Source organism: Hakea prostrata, chromosome 10 (genome assembly GCF_041222555.1).
Source record: "Hakea prostrata isolate BN-2017 chromosome 10, UWA_Hpros_2, whole genome shotgun sequence".
Lineage (NCBI taxonomy): Eukaryota > Viridiplantae > Streptophyta > Magnoliopsida > Proteales > Proteaceae > Hakea > Hakea prostrata.
The window spans coordinates 46,895,423-46,915,269 of NC_142609.1; the positions used below are offsets into that span (position 1 = coordinate 46,895,423).

Genomic DNA, 19,847 nt, shown 5'->3' on the forward strand with positions numbered 1-19,847 from the left:
TACTGAATTATTTCATCATATTTCAGTTCAATTACTTTACTAATTCTTTCTCTCTTTTTTAAATAGAACAATTAATTCAATAACTAGTTCAATACATTTATACAAATATACAATGTTAATCACTTCAATTAGTTCATTAGATTCAGGAAAAAAATTAGGTCGTTGTTTTCTAAAATGAATAATATAAAAAAATGGAAAGAGAGAGAGAGGGGAATATAAATTGTGAAAGAAAGAGAAAATACTTATTAGTTAAATAATAAGTTTAATATAAATATAAATTGAGAAAGAAAGAGAGAGAATACATATTACTTAAATAATTAGTTCAATATGTCAACGCAAAGCGGTTCTAGTGGTGAAACTCACACCTCTTAGTGAAGAGATTGTGGGTTCGACTCTTGCTAAGGCATATAAATATCCCCATACCCCGGCATATAAATATCCTCATCCCCGGCTTAATAAACCCCTTTGTACAAAAAAAATTAAAAATAAAAAATAATTAGTTCAATATATTGTTATAAAAAAAATAATTAGATTAGTAATTAAATTAAAAAGAAAAAAAAACAATTGGTTCATGCCTTCATGGTTTTCTAAAAAATGCTAAAAAAATTAAGAGGGACAGAGAGGAAAAAAAAACTTTGAAAAAGAAATAGTGAATACCTGATAATTATGGAAATGATTTAAAAAACTTCAATGCCGGCTAGGTTTTCCAAATTTTCTCTAACTACTTAAGCTGTTTGTAAGAGGAGTGAGAGAGAATAAATAAGAATAGCAATATGAGGAGCAATTTATGGATGAATCCGGATCTTCTACTCCCCATGCCTTCCTGACCACAAAATGCAGTGGGTCTCACTAGTGAAAAAGTATTTTTTTTTTTTTTTTATTTTTTCCAAAAAGTGTTTTTCACCGTGAGCCCCACGTGCATTTTGTGGTCAGGAAGCGTGGGGGGAGCAGTGCTCCCCGTCAGGGTCGCTGATCCGAACTCTTTATGGATAGTGAGTTAGTTTTTAATTAAGATTTAATTTTTGTTCCATAAAATTAGGAGTTTAATGGTAATCATTGAATAATGATTAAGAATGAGATTTATACTTATCATTTTTATCTTAAAATTTTAATTTTAATATGAGGGGCAAATAGCGGTATTTCACATGTGGGATTGTGGGGGAGAAAAATAAGGAAAAAATTAAAGAAGTAATCAATTTTTTTTTAAAAAATGAGGGGGGCATGACCATGGCCCCTATTTGGCTATATTACTGCACGTAGACTCCACTCTTATTATATGGTAGAAAGATATGAGGAAAGCACAAACCTCTACCTTGATGGTTAAAATATCAGAATTGTGTCTGCACTGTTTTTTAGATTATACATTGCTTTAGGGCCGGCGGTTGGAAATTGGATTTCAATCTCGCAAACTCGAGTCGGTCGCGTGTGTTATTTTGAATTTCGTCCTAAAAATATTTTTGTTAGGTTCAATCTTTCGCTTGAGTGGGAACCGTTCCCCCCTTCTCTCGTTTTGTTATGGATCTCGTCGAATGATTCCCCCGGTATCTCCCTTTTCCTTTGCCCCCAAGTAATGGTGAAATCAATTGGGATTTATTGAAGGCTCCAGCCTTTTAGCAGAAAATTTTCTCCATTATCATGTAATTTTTGGGCAAAAAATACATGATAATAACTCAAAGGAATGTTTAGTTTTGATGGTCCAAACCCATCATAAGTCTAAATGATGTTTACATCTAAAATTCTGGCCAATGAAAGCAAGCTGTCCTATCACAATGGGTGATGGCAATGAACCCAACCTGCAAGTTCTTTGGAAACTCAAATGAAACCATATGGCATCTATTTATTTCTTGCCAATGGACCAAAAGGATTTGGGTGGTAGGGAGACTTGGACTCGGTACAAAATCATTAACACTGCACAGTTGGATTACAAACACAGCAGTGGTGTCTTTCCATCTTCATCATCACCTGCTATTTTGTCTGGAAAGAAAGGAATAACTTAGCTTTCAAAAAACAATCACCAAACCCCTTCAGAGTTCTCACCAACATTAACACATGGATACATAGTTTGAAGTTGGAAAATGGTTTTTTCAATTTGGTAGAAAAAACAAATCATAAATACTCTTCTCTTCATCAAAATAGTAGTAATGATTTAAATGTGACTTGCAATATTAACTTGACAACTTTATTGTGTGCAGAGGTATACAACCTTTAGGAGAATCGGCCTAGAGCATTGGGGTTACTACGGAAGTTGATGAAGCTGACCTGCTAAAGCTAGGCAATAGAAGGGAAAAAATGTTGATGAAATAGAGGCAGCACTTATGGCAATTTGGGATGGCTTGTAATAAGCAAAAAACCTTCAAATCAGCTTGCGCGCACCACGATTACATCCTCAATGAAGCTTTTATATAATTTATGTTGCCAAATGGATGCGAACCCAAGACCTCTCCTAGGAAGGTTGAGCCTTTAACTGCTTTATTAACCCATCATTGGCAATTAATGTTATATTTGATTGTTTAACCAGGACCTGACTTACATGACCCTAGCAGGCTAGCATTCTATAGGATATTTTTAATAAATGTGTAAGAATAATAATAGAATTATAGATTAAATTTTTATAGTTCAAGATTGAATATTTGACTTATTCTAGTTCAGCACAACCTTATTAGGCTAGATCATTCTTGGAAAATAAAGAAGAAAACATGATTAAAAGCAGTGGCGAAGCCACATTGGGGCCATGTTATACGTCATCCTCAATAATTATCCAATGATTACGATTGAACCACTAATTTCAAGGAAGGAAAAGTTAAATTCAATTAAAAACTAACTTATAATCTCTAAAATCTCTCCTTATTTATTCTCTCCTTCTATTCCTATTTACTCATGTCTCTTCTTTCTTCACATGTGGCTCGGAGAAAAATTAAAACTTAGAAAAACTAAAGGTAAGGAGTTTATTCTTAAATTTTATTTCAGTCTTTCTCCATTTTTATTCTCTCTTTTCCTTGATTTTTTTTCCTTTTTATTTGAAATGGTCTCTCTTTCTCAATTATTTTTTATACTTCTTTTTATTTGATTTTTATATTGTGAATTTAATATTTATAATTTGTTTAGTAACCAACTACATGATTTGTTTGGTTTGCATTTATCTTTCTATTATTGAAATTATCCTTTTTTTTTTTTTCTTTTCTTTTAATGTTGAATTTGTAAGCTTTTTTATAAAAAAATTAACTAAAACTAATATAAGATATTTATTTGTTAGCTATCCTTATGCTTTAATTTATCTTTTTTGGATAAATCATTTACTTATATTTTTGTAAGGATAAAATGTCATTATTAATTATTACCTAAATTTTTAATATGTATGGGCCTATGTTTAAACATGAAAATATAATTCACTAGTGAAATCCTTAATAAGTCTTACATGGACACATATAATGTGTGGTGAAAAAGTATCAGTGTTTCTCCAATGGGGATGTGATTCAGACTCTCATTATCTGGCTCCCTTCAATGTTGAATCCTAGCTCTACCCCTAATTAAAAGGCAACAATCAAATAAACACTTTAGTATTGGACAAAATGATTCATTCAATGGACCATATACATTAATCATATACAAACTCGACCGATACAACCCAATACACCGATTTGTATGTGTATGCCACTATTCTATGCCTCATGATCATAATTTTCTTTTACGTAAAAGATCAGTTGTATTAATGAAAGAAAAAATGTACAAGTTGGTTACATTTATGTGATCACATCAACCACCCAATTTATGCGACTTCCTGATCAACAAACCTGAAACAGGGTTGACACATCACACCAATTTCTAGCTCTTTAACAATCTCTATTGGGCATGCTTATACAGGAGTAGCCACTTGCTGTTTCACTCCAAATTTTGCTTGAAAATCAGCAACATTGTTTGTTTCTCTATAGCAATGTGTAATCTTCTAGTCGACAACCTCAATTTATGGTTGTTTCTTTCTCTCTCTTTAGAGATTCATTAACGTTCAAATCAAACCTTGAGAGATCCATTATCCATTCTGTTAGCATGCCTTGTGGTCTTACACTCACAATACAAAACTGTATGAACAACATAACTACAAAGCACAATAAGCCCAAACAAGCAAATCAAGCCCAGTTTATCCACAAGGCCCATTGACATCGATTTATCCTGACCGTACATTGAAGCCCGAAAGGCCCACCCAACACCACCGGAGACCATCAACAGAAAACCGGCCAAAACCCATCCAGAAAACCGCTTTCCCTCCATTAACCCCCACGCAACCTTTAGGGCTTCCCACCCAAACCGCTCTTCCAACACCGAAACCACCATTGCGGAACTCAAAACCGCCATCATTTCCACCTCCAAAACCGCTCCGAGAACCGCCATCAAACCCCATGCACGTGGGTCCCACCCTAAACAAGCCATAACCGTAATTCTACCCGTGAACTGTACGTAGATGACCAAGATGACAAATACGTATATCCACGTAACCGACGTTCTCTTCCACGTCGATCTAACTGCCAAAACCGCCGTTCGAAAGTTGGGTTGTTTTCCGGCACACGCCAATGCCGTCGAGTTAACGGACGTTATCATGGCAAAAAGAGAAAGACCGTAACAAGGAATCCAAAACAGAAGTTTGAGCCAGAGGAGAATGGCCGAGTCGACTCGGATTTGCTTCCATATCTGTCGAGCTTCGAATTGAGTTGGTGAAAACCGCGCTATCTCTAAAAGGTGGTCGATTTGGGCATTCAAGGGATTGGAATACAGAGACAGAGAGAAAATGAGGAAGGAGAAAGGGAAGATGGTGAGGATAAAGATGGAAATAAATAGTTTGATGTTCCTGAGGAGAATTTTGATGGAATGTGTAAGAGTATAGATCGGGCAGAGACGATGATCTTCGTGGATAGAGAACTCGAGCAATTCAGTTGCTTCAGACATTCTTTGCTTCTTCTTCGCTTACCTGTTCTTCCTCTGTTTCCGCTCTTATTGCTGCGATTCATTCTCAAGGACATGTGATGTGTCATCTTCCTCTTCGTCTGTAATTTTCATCGGTTGCTTTTGATAGAATTTTTTCGTTTTTGGTTTTTTCAGAAAATTTCTGGGATACGCTGAAGAATAGCGGACACCTAAGAACAACGTATCAAATTGAAAGACAGCAGAAAGCAGTACGTGTTACCCAACGAGAAGGTGATTCCAACTTTCCAAGTTGCAACTCAGTGTCGCCTGGTGAGAGATGTGAATGGGCTCTGGCCCACCACATTAGTGACATTATATCGCACAAGAACCATATATAAATAATAAAGTGCCCTTATGCTATAAAATGTTCATGGATGTAGTGGTGATGGTTTCAGATTCTGTTTGGTTGTAGAGAGGCCTAGTTCAGATCCTCTTCTCACATGGATAGAGGATTGTGTACTTCTTATATTTTTCCATCATATATTTGGGATGAGGATTTATCTCTAAGCACTAACAAGATCACGTCCTCTACGGCCGTGAATTGAACGACCATCTAGCAGCATTCAACCTATGAATGCCACTTGGCCTTTTATATTTTCCACCCTTTGATCTTTAGAACCTCTAATTAAATTTTTAACTGGTTTAGAACTCAAATTAAACAAAACCTTAAACAAATCCTTACTTTTCATTTGCCTGGTCTTCTCAATCTTTCTCCCGTCATCGGCTCCATACTTTATTCCATTCATGAAATTGAAAACTCCAGAAGATTAAACGCAGCTGATTACAGATATGCTTGTCATTTGTAAGAAAAATATCTTTCATCGTCGGATGCTCTGAAGAGATCGACGTCATACACGTCATCACAAAGGACTTTGGCTATGGTGACAACGAAGCTTGATTTTGATAGGATACAACAGACACGATATATATTGATAGGTCTCTTTTTTTTCTTAAAATGTCACATACGATACGTCTTTTTTTTTTCTTTGTAAGAAGAACAGGTCACGCAGGACCCAACAGAAAACAAAACAAATAGAAAACCAATTTGGTCCAACCAACACATCAGTCTGAAGAAGTTCCTCTAATCTCGGAAGTGACTTTTGTAGGATTTTTAGAATTTTCATTTCATCACTAAATATCCTTGAATACCAGTCGGTTACTTGATTTTCTTCCCGTCTAATGTAGATGAAAGGGACATGTGCATTTGATACAAGTCTTTGACGAATGTCATTAATAATATTCCCAAACTTTCCTTATGACTGATATGATACTTATACCGATAATTAAACCTCAATTACTTACAAGAATCTAATTAAACCTTGACTACTTATAAGAATCTATGGTTCCCCGAAGGAAAAATAAAGAAACCTCATTGCCTAAAAAGACTAAATTTTTTATGGCTGGTGTAGAAATAGGTCACCAACGAGGCCAAGGTTGACTCAACCGCTGAGTTGAAACTAATCTGCAAATGAAATGAAATAGCCAGAAGTGTAATCCATTTTATGCGCCTGTCAATTAGAAATTGTTAGTATGAAAGAATGCGAACAATGACCACCAGAAACAGGGGATCCTCTGCTTTTTGTACTTATAAAAGGGCATGGAACTTCTTAACTTGGGCATTCTGATCTATGAAACCAAAGTACAAGACTGATCTGAAACAATCTCAAAAAGAAAAAAAAAAATTGTTGGAGAGATGGGTTTGGAGCTGCGTGTTCTAATGGTAATAACCATGGTGATTGCCATCCTCCTCAGCTGCATCAGCAGCTTCTGGGACTGCTACTTACTACAACGACCTATACTCGTAAGTTCACAAGGATTCTTTCACTTCAGATTTTCATGGTGACTTCTTTCAGTTTTAAGAGATTCTGGGTTGTGTTTGTTTTCACTAGCCTCGGCATGCAATGGCTACAAAGACGATGGGGTTATGATAGCTGGAGTCAGTGATGCCTTATGGAAAAACAGAGCGGCATGTGGAAGAAGATACTCTGTAAGATGCACAGGAGCTGCAAACACTGCTCCAAATCCTTGCAAGAGAGGAAGCATCACTGTGAAGATTGTAGATTACTGTAAAGACTGCAATGGAATCATCAATCTGTCTCAAGATACCTTTGCCGCGATTGAATATACCCAGTAAGCATGCATATATATCACCATTCCCTGGTTGAATATACCATTAGTTCTTGAATAATTTTGGTCAAAAAGCTGTTTTCTGTCTCCTGTATGATTTCATGTTGATGGATATCTTTGGTATTTTGTGTTTTTAGGTTTGAACTTTGATGCCGTTCAACTAGAGGATGACCTCCCTAGCTATGAATTTTCAGAAGTTTATTTATCATGTGGTGTGACATGTTTGTATGGTAGATTGCCACCGGAAGTGTGGGAAGAAATTGTATGCAAAGCCAAATAGAAGAGAACTATGATATTCTGAGCAAGTTTCTGAAGTAGTTAGTCTTACAAGCGAAACTCATTTTAGGGCCTATTTGATAAGCCATCAAGTGTTTTCGCTTCGAAAAACACTAGAAACAGTTTTGATTATTTCTATAAATGAAAATGACTTTTAGGTGTTTGTCAAAACTTGTTTCCATAAGTGAAAACACGGTGAATATGGTTTTAGGCTCTTTTTGGTATCAATTATCATTGTCAATTATGAGAAATTTTCATTATTTTAAATTGTTTGGCATCTATCCTGAATTTTATTTTTATTTAAAATAATGGAAAAACCTCCAAAATCCATAATGAACTTTTTGTCCATTATGGATTATGATGATTTCTTATCTTCATTTGTGTAGTTTCTTAAAGTTCTATAAGTAAGATGAGGGTAAAATAGTCAATACACATTCTTTTATAACAACCATACTTTTTCCTTCTTTTCTCACTTGTTTACTATCATTTTTAATAATTTTTTATCTTGACACCAAACTTATTTTCCATTTCATATTTATTTTCGATAAATTCACCAAACCATTTTCATTCTTGACCAATATGTTCTTGTACTTTTTATTTTAAATAGGCATAATAGATTGGTTGTCCGGCCTTAAAGAGTTCTTATAGATTCATTTGATAACTCACCAAGTGTTTCTGTTCCATGAAACACCAGAAACAGTTATGAGTATTTTTAAAAGTAGAAACACCTTTTTAGGGGTTTGATAAAACTTATTTCTAGAAATAGAAAAGATATTCGTATGCTTTTGAATTTTGATAAAATTAATTTCTTAAAACAAATTTGGAGATTGTAATAAAATTTATAAAATTGTCATTGTTATGTTTAGGTCTAGGGTGTCAAACTCCATAAATACTCCTAAAGCTATTTACTTAAACTCAGTCTGCTCTCAAGTTTAATTTTTTTTCATAAATTGCCATTTATGTTGCAAAAATCATGTGAAACAAAACTGTTTTATCAAATGTTTTTCAACTAATGTTTATGCTTCTCAAAACAAGAAACTCCAGAAACTATTTTTTTTGTGGATTATTAAACTGGTCTTAATGTTAAGAATGTCAAGTTCAATAAATGCCACTTTCTTAACTGTTCCAGATAGACCCATCCCTTTCCCAACTTTTGCTTCGAAGAACACTTCTTGTTGCAACAAAATTATTTCTTGAAGCAAATATTTTTACATTTTTGAATTTATGTTTAGAAAATCATTGCAAAAGAACAATTTTATCAAACGGTTTTTGGCTAATTTTTCTATTTATAGAAGCAAGAATCAACCAAAGTTGTTTTTCAGTGGATTATCAAATGGGTCATAATTCATTCATGTTCACTCGAAAATGGGTAGCGAGCCTCTCAAGTCCACGTAGGTTTGCGTATATCCTGCTTAATCTCTTGCGATGAAGGCCCAAACAAAGCTATAGATGGACTTTAGCATGTGATTGTGCTCCCCTCACATTTTTCCACTATATATTTAGGAAGAGTATTCATGTCTAAGCGCTAACAATACGGATAGAAAATGAGGCCCCCTCGTAAATATGTGTTGAAAGGGTGTGGTGGAAACATTTCTCTACCTGCGATTCCAACTTGGCCCACCATCATTCATATTAGATTCTATCAATTAGGGGCAAAATTTCCTGTCTCCTTCACACTTTCCCCCACTTAGGAAAATTTTTAACATAAATGATCCCTACTAATCTACATAGGTTTTCTTCATAATCATCATTAGAACCCCATAATATTAAACTATGGCACTACGCCACTACCCCTGCACGCCTGCAAGGAAATCCATTTAATAAAGCAACCAAAATACTAAATTCCTATCGGTATTGTGAAATCTAGACTGTTAGATCAGCTGGTATTTGAAGATGTAAGGCAATTGATGGAAGTAGATAAGGTAGGAAAGCCAGTGGAAGGCTAAGGAACCAACCCTGAAGGCAGAATGACCATGCAAGCAGATGGGTTCCAAGTTCCACCACTAGGTCCTGGTTGAAGCCATTTTGCTCCTTATAAGTTTAATACATCCCACGATACAATGTGGTACTAGTCGATACATACTTGTATTGAGATACAATTGATACAATACATATCGATAGGTCTCTCTTTTGCACCAAATCTATTGACAATACGATAAATACTTGATATGAGACGATACGTCTCTTAAAATCTCCGGATTGATACAAGACTCGTACCAATGTTTTAAACCTTACTTATAAGGATCCCATGATTCACCGAAGAAAAAATAAGACTCATTGCCGGAATAGTTAAAAAGACTAAAATTCCAGGCTGGTGTGGAAACAGGTCACCAAGAAGACGAGGGCTGACTCAACCTTTGACTAGAAGTCATTCTTTGGTTTTTGATAATGAGAGATTTGTCAAGATTGGTAGGCATGAACGATAAAGTCAAGCTGAAAGTTGAAACTAAAGTGCAAATGAAATAAAATAGCCAGAAAAGTCTAGGGGTGTAATCTATTTTACGCGCAACAACAATATCGTGGGTTTTGCTTCAAACAAATGTTCATCATCTTGTCAATTAGAAATTATTAGCATTAAAGAATGTGAACATTGACCACCAGAAACAGGGGACCCTCTGCTTTTTGTACTTATAAAAGGGCATGGAACTTCTTAACTTGGGCACTCTGATCTGTGACAATCTCAAAAAGAAAGAAAAAGAAATTGTTGGAGAGATGGGTTTGGAGCTGCGTGTTCTAATGGTGATAACCATGGTGATTGCCATCACCTCAGCTGCATCAGCAGCTTCTGGGACTGCTACTTACTACAAACGACCTTATACTCGTAAGTTCACATGAATTCTTTCACTTCAGATTTTCATGGTGACTTCTTTCAGTTTTCAGAGATTCTGGGTTTTTTTTTCTTTCCCCCAGCTTCGGCATGCAATGGCAACAAAGATGATGGGGTTATGATAGCTGGAGTAAGTGATGCCTTATGGAATAACAGAGCGGCATGTGGAAGAAGATACTCTGTGAGATGCACAGGAGCTGCAAACACTGCTTCAAATCCTTGCAAGAGTGGAAGCATCACTGTGAAGATTGTAGATTACTGCAAAGACTGCAATGGAATCATCAATCTGTCTCAAGATGCCTTTTCCAAGATTGCTAATTTGAGTGCTGGAAAAATCAAAATTGAATATAGCCAGTAAGCATGCATATATTTGACCATTCCCTGGTTGAATATACCATTAGTTCTTGAACAATTTTGGATCAAAAAGCTGTTTTCTGTCTCCTGTATGATTTCATGTTGATGGATATATTTGGTATTTTGTGTTGCAGGGTTTGAACTTTGATGCCGTTTCAACTAGAGGATGGCCTCCCTATCTATGAATTTCAGAAGTTTATGTTGAATAAGAATAATTGCCCAACAAAGTTCACACATATGTGGTGTGACATGTTGTATGGTAGATAGAGAAAAAGAAAATGTATCCAAAGCCAAATAAAAAATAAAATAATGATATTCCGAGCAAGTTACTTAAGTAATTATTCTTCCAACCCAAACTCATTTTAGGGCATTGAGTGCTTTCGCTTTGAAAAACACCACAAACAATTTTCATTATTTCTATAAGCAAAAATACCCTTAGGTGTTTGTTAAAACTTGTTTATAGAAGTGAAAACACTATAACTATGGTTTTAATAAAGTTCTTATGGATCCTTTGGATAACTCACTAAAGTGTTTCTGTTTTGTGAAACACCAGAAACATTTATGAGTATTTCTGAAAGCAAAAACACTTTTTTAGGGGTTTGATAAATCTTGCCTCTAGAAGTAGAAAAGATAATCATATGGTTTGGCAAAATTAATTTCTTGGAACAGATTTGGAGATTGTAATAAAATTTACAAAATTGCCATTATCATCTTTAAAGTGCCAAATTCCATAAATACCCATTTAAAAATTACGGGCACTAACCCCTACTCTTGTACCTAACAACAATGGGCTGGTCAACTGAAAAGTAGTAGCTCATGGAAATGTAAACCTCACATTGTTTCCAAAAAAATTTCGAGAAATTTTCAGTGCTCCCCATGAGTCACCCTCTAAAATTAATGTCACCTTCTAAGTTTTCAACTATATTAGTGATTTTTTTAGGAAATCAAATTAAGTGTTGATGTAAGCAAGCAAAACTTTTTAAATAGGCAAGAATACCCTTAAACAAAAAATTTCTATGCTTGACTCATTTTGGTCAACTTAAACCATTTACATCCACTCATTTTCTTTTATTCTTGCATCTTCATAATTTCTATTACCGCACGAATATATTTTTTTTGCTTTCCTCTCCTTTACCAATTTCTTCCGTTAGAATGTGAAAATAATATTAGAAATTAATAAATAAAAACTATCTGAGACTAGCAGTATTAGTAATAAGGGTCTGATAACTCTGATTGATAAATTGCATAACTCAAACAGTGGCATTAATATTAGGGACTAGCATGAGGTGTGCTGCTTTCCCAAAATCTTAATTGATATTTGAGAAATGAGAAACCTAAAGAACATGAAACTTGTAGACAAAGTTCATCTAACCATCAAAACTTAATGTGATCAACGTTTTATAGTCAGAACAATGAAGTCTGAGTTGAAACTAAATGAAAATGAAATGAAATTGCAGAAAAGTCTAAAAGTGTAATCGTTATATGCTTCACAGCAACAACGCGGGTTATGCTTCAAACCTATTAGAAATTATTAGTGTGAAAGAATGTGAACAATGACCACCAAAAACAGGGGATCCTCTGCTTTTCTGTATATATAGAAGGGAATCAAACTTCTAAACCTTGAGTATTCTGATCTGTAACAATCTCAAAAAGGAAAAAGGAATTTGTTGGAGAGATGGGTTCGGAGCTGCGTGTTCTAATGGTGATAACCATGGTCCATGGTGGTTGCCATCATCTCAGCTGCATCAGCAGCTTTGGGATACCGATGTCTTGCCACTTTTTGGACAAAACGACCTTATACTCCGTAAGATTCACATGAGATATCTTTGGCTTTCGTGTCAGGGTTTTCATGGTGATTTCTTTCAGTTTTAAGAGATTCTGGGTTGTGTTTGTTTTTACTAGCTTCGGCATGCAATGGCTTCTGGAACCATCAATCTGTCTCAAGATGCCTTGGAATTGCCATGAGAAATTGTTCCAATAGCATCATACACCACTCCTTCAATCACTTTTGTATAAATCTATAAATATCTCCATTCCCTGGATTTAAATCTACCAGATAATATCTTGAAAAATTTTGGATCAAAAAGCTGTTTTCTGTCTCCTGTATGATTTCTTGTTGATGGATATCTTTGGTCTTTTGTGTTGCAGGGTTTGAACTTTGATGCTGTTCAACTAGAGGATGACCTCCCTAGCTATGAATTTCAGAAGTTTTAGTATTATTGCCCGATAAATTCATATGTCATGTGGTGTGTGACATGTTGTATGGTAGATGGCTACCGGAATTGGAAAGAGAAATTGTATGCAAAGCAGCAAAGACAAATATTAAAATCACTTTTGTTAATTAAATCTATTAAAAAAATTTATTTTAAATGGATAAAATATTATCCAGACATAAAACATCCAGTAAGATTTTGACAAAGTTCTTATGGCACCCTTATGTTAACTCTACATAACCGTTTCGAGATTTTCACACTCCTACAACTCCCGTTCTTAATTTTTTGGAAGTAAAAACAATTTTTAGGGCTTTTGTTGGATCATTTTCCTCAGTTGTGAAAAGATCTCCTCCCTTCTTCCACTCGTTTCTCGAACAGAATTTGGAGCTTGTAATGACCAATTTACAAATTGCCATTGTCATGTTTCAATTGAACAATTTCCATTTTTTATTATTCTCAAAGGTCCGTTTAGTAAATATCTTGAATCCGAATATGTTTGGTTATCGGACTGATATAGATGGAAGTAGATTTCGGTTATTCATTTACAAGTCTATTATTAAGTGCTTTCACTTTGTAAATACCAAAAACAGATTTGATTATTTCTGTAAGTAAAAATAATTATTAGTTGTTTGTTAAAACTTGTTTTTAGACATGAAAACATTTTGTTATTAGTTTATCAAAGTCCTTATGAAATTGTGATCAACCAATCGATATAATTTGAAATTAACATAGATAAAGCAAATAAATCTAATTAATAGTGACACCACAAGTAATAGTTCTAAGAAGATTTTTGAATGTAAACAAAAATTTTTAGGGAATTACGTATAGGGAAAATGTTAGCGTTTTAATTGTAAAATTACAGATTGACATCCTTAATTTGTATGGTACCAATTAGTTTGTATGAACAAATGGTTGGAGATTGTAATGAAATTTACAAAATTGCCATTGTCATCTTTGAAGTGCCAAATTCCATAAATACTATTTTAAAATTATTTCCTTAAACCCAACATGCGCCCAATTTTTTCAATTTTTGAAAAATTTCATAAATTTTAATTTATATTGCAAAATTAAACCTTACAATACTAATGGTTTAAACCTTATTACTTACAAGGATCTCATGGTTCACTGGAGAAAAAAGAGGCCTCATTGCGAGAAATAGTTAACAAGACTAAAATTCCAGGCTGGTGTGGAAATAGGTGAGTGAGGAGACCATGGTTGACTCAACCGTGGCCTAGAAGTCATCCTTTGGGGTTGAGCACAAGCAGCACAATGCTGCGCATGAACAATAAAGTCAAGCTGAAAGTTGAAACTAAGTGCAATTTAAATGAAATAGCCAGAAAAGTCTAAGCGTGTAACCTATCTTAACGCGCAACAAGAATGCCGTGGGTTTTGCTTCAAACAAATGTTCATCTTCTTGTCAATTAGTATGAAAGAATGTGAACAATGACCACCAGAAACAGGGGACCCTCTGCTTTTTGTACTTATAAAAGGGCATGGAACTTCTTAACTTGGGCACTCTGATCTGTGACAATCTAAAAAAGAAAGAAAGAAGAAAAAAAATTTGTTGGAGAGATGGGTTTGGAGCTGCGTGTTCTAATGGTGATAACCATGGTGATTGCCATCACCTCAGCTGCATCAGCAGATTCTGGGACTGCTACTTACTACAATCCACCTTATACTCGTAAGTTCACAAGGATTCTTTCACTTCAGGTTTTCATGGTGACTTCTTTCAGTTTTCAGAGATTCTGGGTTGTGTTTTTTTGTCTTTTTTCTTTTTTGTTTTCCACTAGCTTCTGCATGTAATGCCAACGAAGATGATGGGGTTATGATAGCTGGAGTAAGTGATGCCTTATGGAATAACAGAGCGGCATGTGGAAGACAATACTCTGTGAGATGCACAGGAGCTGCAAACACAGCTTCAAATCCTTGCAAGAGTGAAAGCGTCACTGTGAAGATTGTAGATTACTGTAAAGACTGCAATGGAACCATCAATCTGTCTCGAGATGCCTTTTCCAAGATTGCTAATTTGAGTGCTGGAAAAATTAAAGTTGAATATAACTAGTAAGCATGCCTATATTTCACCATTCCCTGGTTGAATATATCATTAGTTCTTGAACAATTTTGGATCAAAAAGCTGTTATCTGTCTCCTGTATGATTTCATGTTGATGAATATCTTTGGTATTTTGTGTTGCAGGGTTTGAACTTTGAACTTTGATGCCGTTTCAACTAGAGGATGGCCTCCCTAGCTATGAATTTCAGAAGTTTATGTTGAATAAGAATAATAGCCCAACAAAATTCATACATCATGTGGTGTGACATGTTGTATGGTAGATAGGGAAAAAGAAAAATGTATGCAAAGTCAAATAGAAAAGAATTATGATATTTTGAGCAAGTTACTGAAGTAGTTAGTGTCACAACCCAAACTCATTTGAGGGCCCGTTTGATAAGCCATTCAGTGCTTTGGCTTTGAAAAACACCATAAACAAATTTGATTATTTCTATAAGCAAAAATACCTTTAAGGTTTTGTTAAAATTTGTTTCTAGAAGTGAAAACACTATGAGTATGGTTTTGACAAAGTTCTTATGGATCCTTTTAATAACTCACTAAGTGTTTCTGTTTCGTGAAACACCAGAAACAGTTCTGAGTATTTCTTAAAGCACAAACACTTTTTTAGAGGTTTGGTGAAACTTGCTTCTAGAAGTAGAAAAGATAATAGTATGCATTTGGTAATATTAATTTCTTAGAACAAATTTTGAGATTGTAATGAAATTTACAAACCATTGTCATCTTTAGAGTACCAAATTTTATAAATATCCCTTTTAAAATTGGTTACTTAAACATAGCTTGCGCCCAATTTTTTGAAAATATGTTGAAAAAATCATGTGAAACAAAGCGGTTTTATCAAATACTTTTCAACTGATTTTTATGCTTCTTGAAGCAAGAAATGCTAGAAATAGTTTTTGTGGTGGGTTATTAAATGGTCCTAATGTTTAGAATGTCAAGTTCAATGAATACCATTCTCTAAACTCTTTCAGTTAGACCTAGCCTGTCCCCAACTTTTGCTTCAAAAAACAGTTATTGCAACGTAATTATTTCTTGAAGCAAATATTTTTACAATTTTTAATTTATGTTTAAAAAAATTATTGCAAACAAAACAATTTTATCAAACGGTTTTTTGCCAACTTTTCTATTTCTCAAAGCAAGAATCACCCGAAATTGTTTTTCAATGGATTAATCAAATGGGTCCTATAATTCATTCATGTACACCAGAAATAAGAATCGAAGAGTACAAAACATCATGCAATGCTTAGTGGCTTTACAAATATGGATCATCTCCCTGTCAGGAAAGCACTTTGTGCTCCCCAACAGCTTTAAAACCACAAAATACAATGGGGCCCACAGGTTCTTTTTTTCTACATGTGGGCCCAACTATATTTTGTGGTTTTCAAGCTATTGGAGAGGACAAATGTCCTGACGGGTGGTAGATCTTGACTCTGACTTTACATCCTTTGGAGAGAGAGAGCTCTTTAATTAACTTTTATCTTAGAACTTAGCTTTTTTTGCCTTCAAAGAGTCGAAGAGCATTTTTTTTTCTTTCTTTTTCCCTTCTAAATATGGATTAATTAGCCTCACTGCCATTTCATGTCAACAATCCCTTTCAAAAATTGCCATTAATCAAGCTTAACTAACCCCAATTAAAGGCTTTCCAGGGTGCACTAACCCCTTCTCTTGTACCTAACAACAATGGGCTGGTTGGCAGAAAATTAGTAGCTCATGCAAATGTAAACTTCACTTTTTCCAAAAAAATTTAGGGAAATTTTCAGCACCCCCATGAGTCACTCTCTAAAATTAGTGTTACCGCCTAAGTTTTTGAATATATTAGTGTCTCTCTAATTAGGAAATCAAATTAAGTGTTGATGTAAGAAAGCCAAACTTTTCAAGTAGGCAAGAATACCCTTAAACAAAAAATCCTAGGCTCCACTCATTTTCTTTTATTCTCGCATCTTCATAATTTCTATTACAAAGACAAGAAAATACTCTGTGAGATGCTTGGGAGGTGCAAACACTGCTCCAATGCCTTGCAAGATTGGAAGCATCATCACTGTGACGATTTTAGATTACTGTGCAAACTGCAATGGAACCATCAATCGAATCCGGATCATCACCCCCAACGAGTGCTCCCCACGGTTTTCCACCCAAAGTGGTGGGCCCCACCCAAAGAAAAAAAAGAAAAAAAAAAACCCCCTCCCCCCGGGGCCGGGCGCGCGGGGGGGCCCCCTGGTTTTTGTTGTGTATCCTTGTTTTTCTTATATCTCTTCTTTAATGTGAAATCCCTTTTGGCCCCCCCAAAAAAAAAATTGATAGATGTGGGGTCTTCTATCTCTTCTATGGTTATTCCTGTTTCTCCTATTTTTCCCTTTTCTTCTTTATTCTCTCTGTCTCCCTTTTCCTTTTTTTTTTTTTTCTCCGTCTCCAATATTGGTGTTGCCTTTGTTTCCATCTTCTCGGTTTCTCTCTTCTATTATTTTTTTCTCTCCCCTCCGATTTTCTATTATTTCCTTTTTATGTCTCCTTAATAAATAATTTTCGGTGCCTCGGGTCCCCTTGGCCCCCGCCTCCTCCGTTCCCGCCCGCCCCCCCCTTTTGTGGTCCGGCCCGCGGGCCGGCTCCCTCTCTGTCTCAAGATGCTTTTGCCATGATTTCCAATAATTTGCGTGTTGGAAAAATCAAAGTTGCATGCATATATATCAACATTTCCTGGTTTAATATACCGTTAGTTCTTGAAAAAATTTGGATCTAAAAGCTGTTTTCTGTCTCCTGAATAATTTCGTGTTGATGGATCTTTGGTCGTTTGTGTTGCAGGTTTTGAACTGCCGTTCAACTAGAGGGTGAAAAGTTAGCCATTCAACTAGTGGATATACATCTTTGGTATTTTGTTGTGTGTTGTATGAATTTCTATTTTACGATCCGTTTGATGATCTGTTTGATAACCATCAAGTGCTTCTACTTGAAAAAAAAGATTAAAAACAGTTTTAATTATTTTTGAAAGCATAAATACATTTTTTTTTAGTTAACATAAATACATTTTTAGGCGTTTGTTAAAACTTGTTTCTATAAGCGAAAACATATGAGTATGATTTTAGCAAAGTTCTTTTCGGATAAAAAGCTTTTGGCGCTGGTTACTTTTACTTGCCCGGCTGCCATTGGTTGACGGAAAATACTGAAACGTTAGAGTTTCAATTTCGATTCTTCCCAAGCCAAAAAAAATTAAAGGAGAAGAAAATCATGTGAAACAAAGGGATTTTATCAAAATGGTTTTCAGACTAATTTTTATGCTTCTCGAAGCAAGAAATGCCAGGAACAGTTTTTTTGGTGGGTTATTAAATGGGTCATAATATTTAGTATGTTAATTTCAATGAATACCATTTTCTAAACTCTTTCAATTAGACCTAGCCAGTTTCCAACTTTTGCTTCAAGAAACAGTCATTGTTGCAACATAATTATTTCTTGAAGCAAACATTTTCAAAAATTTTAATTTATATTTAAAAAATCATTGCAAACAGAACAATTTTTTCAAACGATTTTTTGCCAATTTTTCTATTTCTAGAAGCAAGAATCGCCTGAAATTGTTTTTTCAGTGGGTTATCAAATGAGTCCCAATTCATTATTGTTCACCGAGAAATAGGGTAGCAAGCCTCTCTAGTCCACATGTATCCTGCTTAATCTCTTGCACCGAAGGAAGGCCCAAACTGAGCTATAGTTGGGCTTTGGCATAAGAATGTATTTCCTTCACATTCTTTCATTATATATTTAAGAAGAAGGTTCATCTCTAAGTACTAACAAGACGGATAAAAAATAAGGTTCCTCCTAAGTATGTGGTGGAGGAGTCTGACGGAAACCAAATTTCTACCGGCAATTTCAACTTGGCCCACCATCATTCATATTAGATCACATAGGGGCGGGATTTTCTCTCTCCTTCACACTTGGCCCCACTCCACTTAATGAAACACTAGAAAGAGTTTTAGGTATTTCTGACAGCAGAAACACTTCTTTAGACACCCATATGCACTTGACAAAATTAGTATCATGGAACAAATTTGAAAATTGTAATAAAAATTATGAAAAATTTGTCATTGTTATATTTAGAATGCCAAATTTCATAAATACCCATTTTAAAATTGGCTCACTTAGGCTCTTTTTGGTATCAATTATCATTGTCAATTATGAGAAATTTTCATTATTTTAAATTGTTTGGCATCTATCCTGAATTTTATTTTTATTTAAAATAATAGAAAAACCTCCAAAATCCATAATGAACTTTTTGTCCATTATGGATTATGATGAGAATTTCATTATCTTCATTTGTGTAAGTTTACTTAAAGTTCTATAAGTAAGATGAGGGTAAAATAGTCAATACACATTCTTTTATAACAACCATACTTTTTCCTTCTTTTCTCACTTGTTTACTATCATTTTTAATAATTTTTTATCTTGACACCAAACTTATTTTCTATTTTATAATTTATTTTTGATAAAATTCACCAAACCATTTTTCATTCTTGACCAATAATGAATTCTTGTACTTATTTATTTTAAATAGGCATAATAGAGAATGAGAATTGATACCAAAAAGAGCCTTAAAGTCAAACAACATCTCTATTTCTTGAAACAAAAATTTTCATAAATTTCAATTTATGTTGCAAAAATCATATGAAACAAAGCAGTTTTATCAAATGGTTATCGATTGATTTTTTATGCTTCTTGAAGCGAGAAACACCAGAAATTGTTTTTTTTTTTGTGGGTTATCAAGCGGGTCCAATGTTTAACATGTCAAATTCAATGAGTACATTTCTCTAAACTCTTCCAGTTAGACCTAGCTCATTCCTAATTTTTGTTTCAAGAAACAGTCCTGTTACATCAAAACTATTTCTTTGAAGCAAAACTTTTCTTAATTTTCAATTTATGTTTAAAAAGATCACCGAAACAGAACAATTTTATCAATTGGGTTTTGGCCGATTTTTCTATTTCTCGAAGCAAGAATCACCGGAAACTACTTTTCGGTAGGTTATCATCCAATGAGTCCTAAGTCAT

General features: G+C 34.6%; 3 protein-coding genes and 1 pseudogene across 3 annotated transcripts; 3 read left to right on the forward strand and 1 right to left on the reverse strand.

Annotated features, from left to right (window-relative positions):
- Positions 1-4,008: 4,008 nt before the first annotated feature.
- On the reverse strand, positions 4,009-4,938 carry LOC149003503 (uncharacterized). Its single transcript, XM_089138833.1, has one exon. The coding sequence runs from the start codon at positions 4,936-4,938 to the stop codon at positions 4,009-4,011; it is 930 nt and encodes a 309-aa protein (XP_088994959.1).
- A 1,711-nt stretch (positions 4,939-6,649) lies between these two features.
- On the forward strand, positions 6,650-7,090 carry LOC149003504 (EG45-like domain containing protein pseudogene; annotated as a pseudogene).
- Positions 7,091-10,036: 2,946 nt separating this feature from the next.
- LOC149003505 (EG45-like domain containing protein) lies at positions 10,037-10,888 on the forward strand. The gene is made up of 3 exons (XM_089138225.1): positions 10,037-10,180; positions 10,270-10,540; positions 10,675-10,888. Exons 1-3 carry the CDS (start codon positions 10,072-10,074, stop codon positions 10,679-10,681), a joined length of 387 nt encoding a protein of 128 aa, XP_088994351.1. The 5' UTR covers positions 10,037-10,071; the 3' UTR covers positions 10,682-10,888.
- A 3,396-nt stretch (positions 10,889-14,284) lies between these two features.
- Positions 14,285-15,335, forward strand: LOC149003506 (EG45-like domain containing protein). Its single transcript, XM_089138155.1, has 3 exons — positions 14,285-14,434; positions 14,544-14,814; positions 14,949-15,335. Coding segments are annotated over exons 1-3 (381 nt in total). The 5' UTR covers positions 14,285-14,325; the 3' UTR covers positions 14,950-15,335.
- Positions 15,336-19,847: the final 4,512 nt, after the last annotated feature.

Excerpts from the sequence above, each read along its gene's own strand:
- LOC149003503 (XM_089138833.1), bottom strand. The coding sequence starts at position 4,938 with ATGTCTGAAGCAACTGAATTGCTCGAGTTCTCTATCCACGAAGATCAT.
- LOC149003505 (XM_089138225.1), top strand. The coding sequence starts at position 10,072 with ATGGGTTTGGAGCTGCGTGTTCTAATGGTGATAACCATGGTGATTGCC. Across the intron at positions 10,181-10,269 it reads CTACAAACGACCTTATACTC|CTTCGGCATGCAATGGCAAC; the intron begins GTAAGTTCACAT and ends TCTTTCCCCCAG.
- LOC149003506 (XM_089138155.1), top strand. The coding sequence starts at position 14,326 with ATGGGTTTGGAGCTGCGTGTTCTAATGGTGATAACCATGGTGATTGCC. Across the intron at positions 14,435-14,543 it reads CTACAATCCACCTTATACTC|CTTCTGCATGTAATGCCAAC; the intron begins GTAAGTTCACAA and ends GTTTTCCACTAG.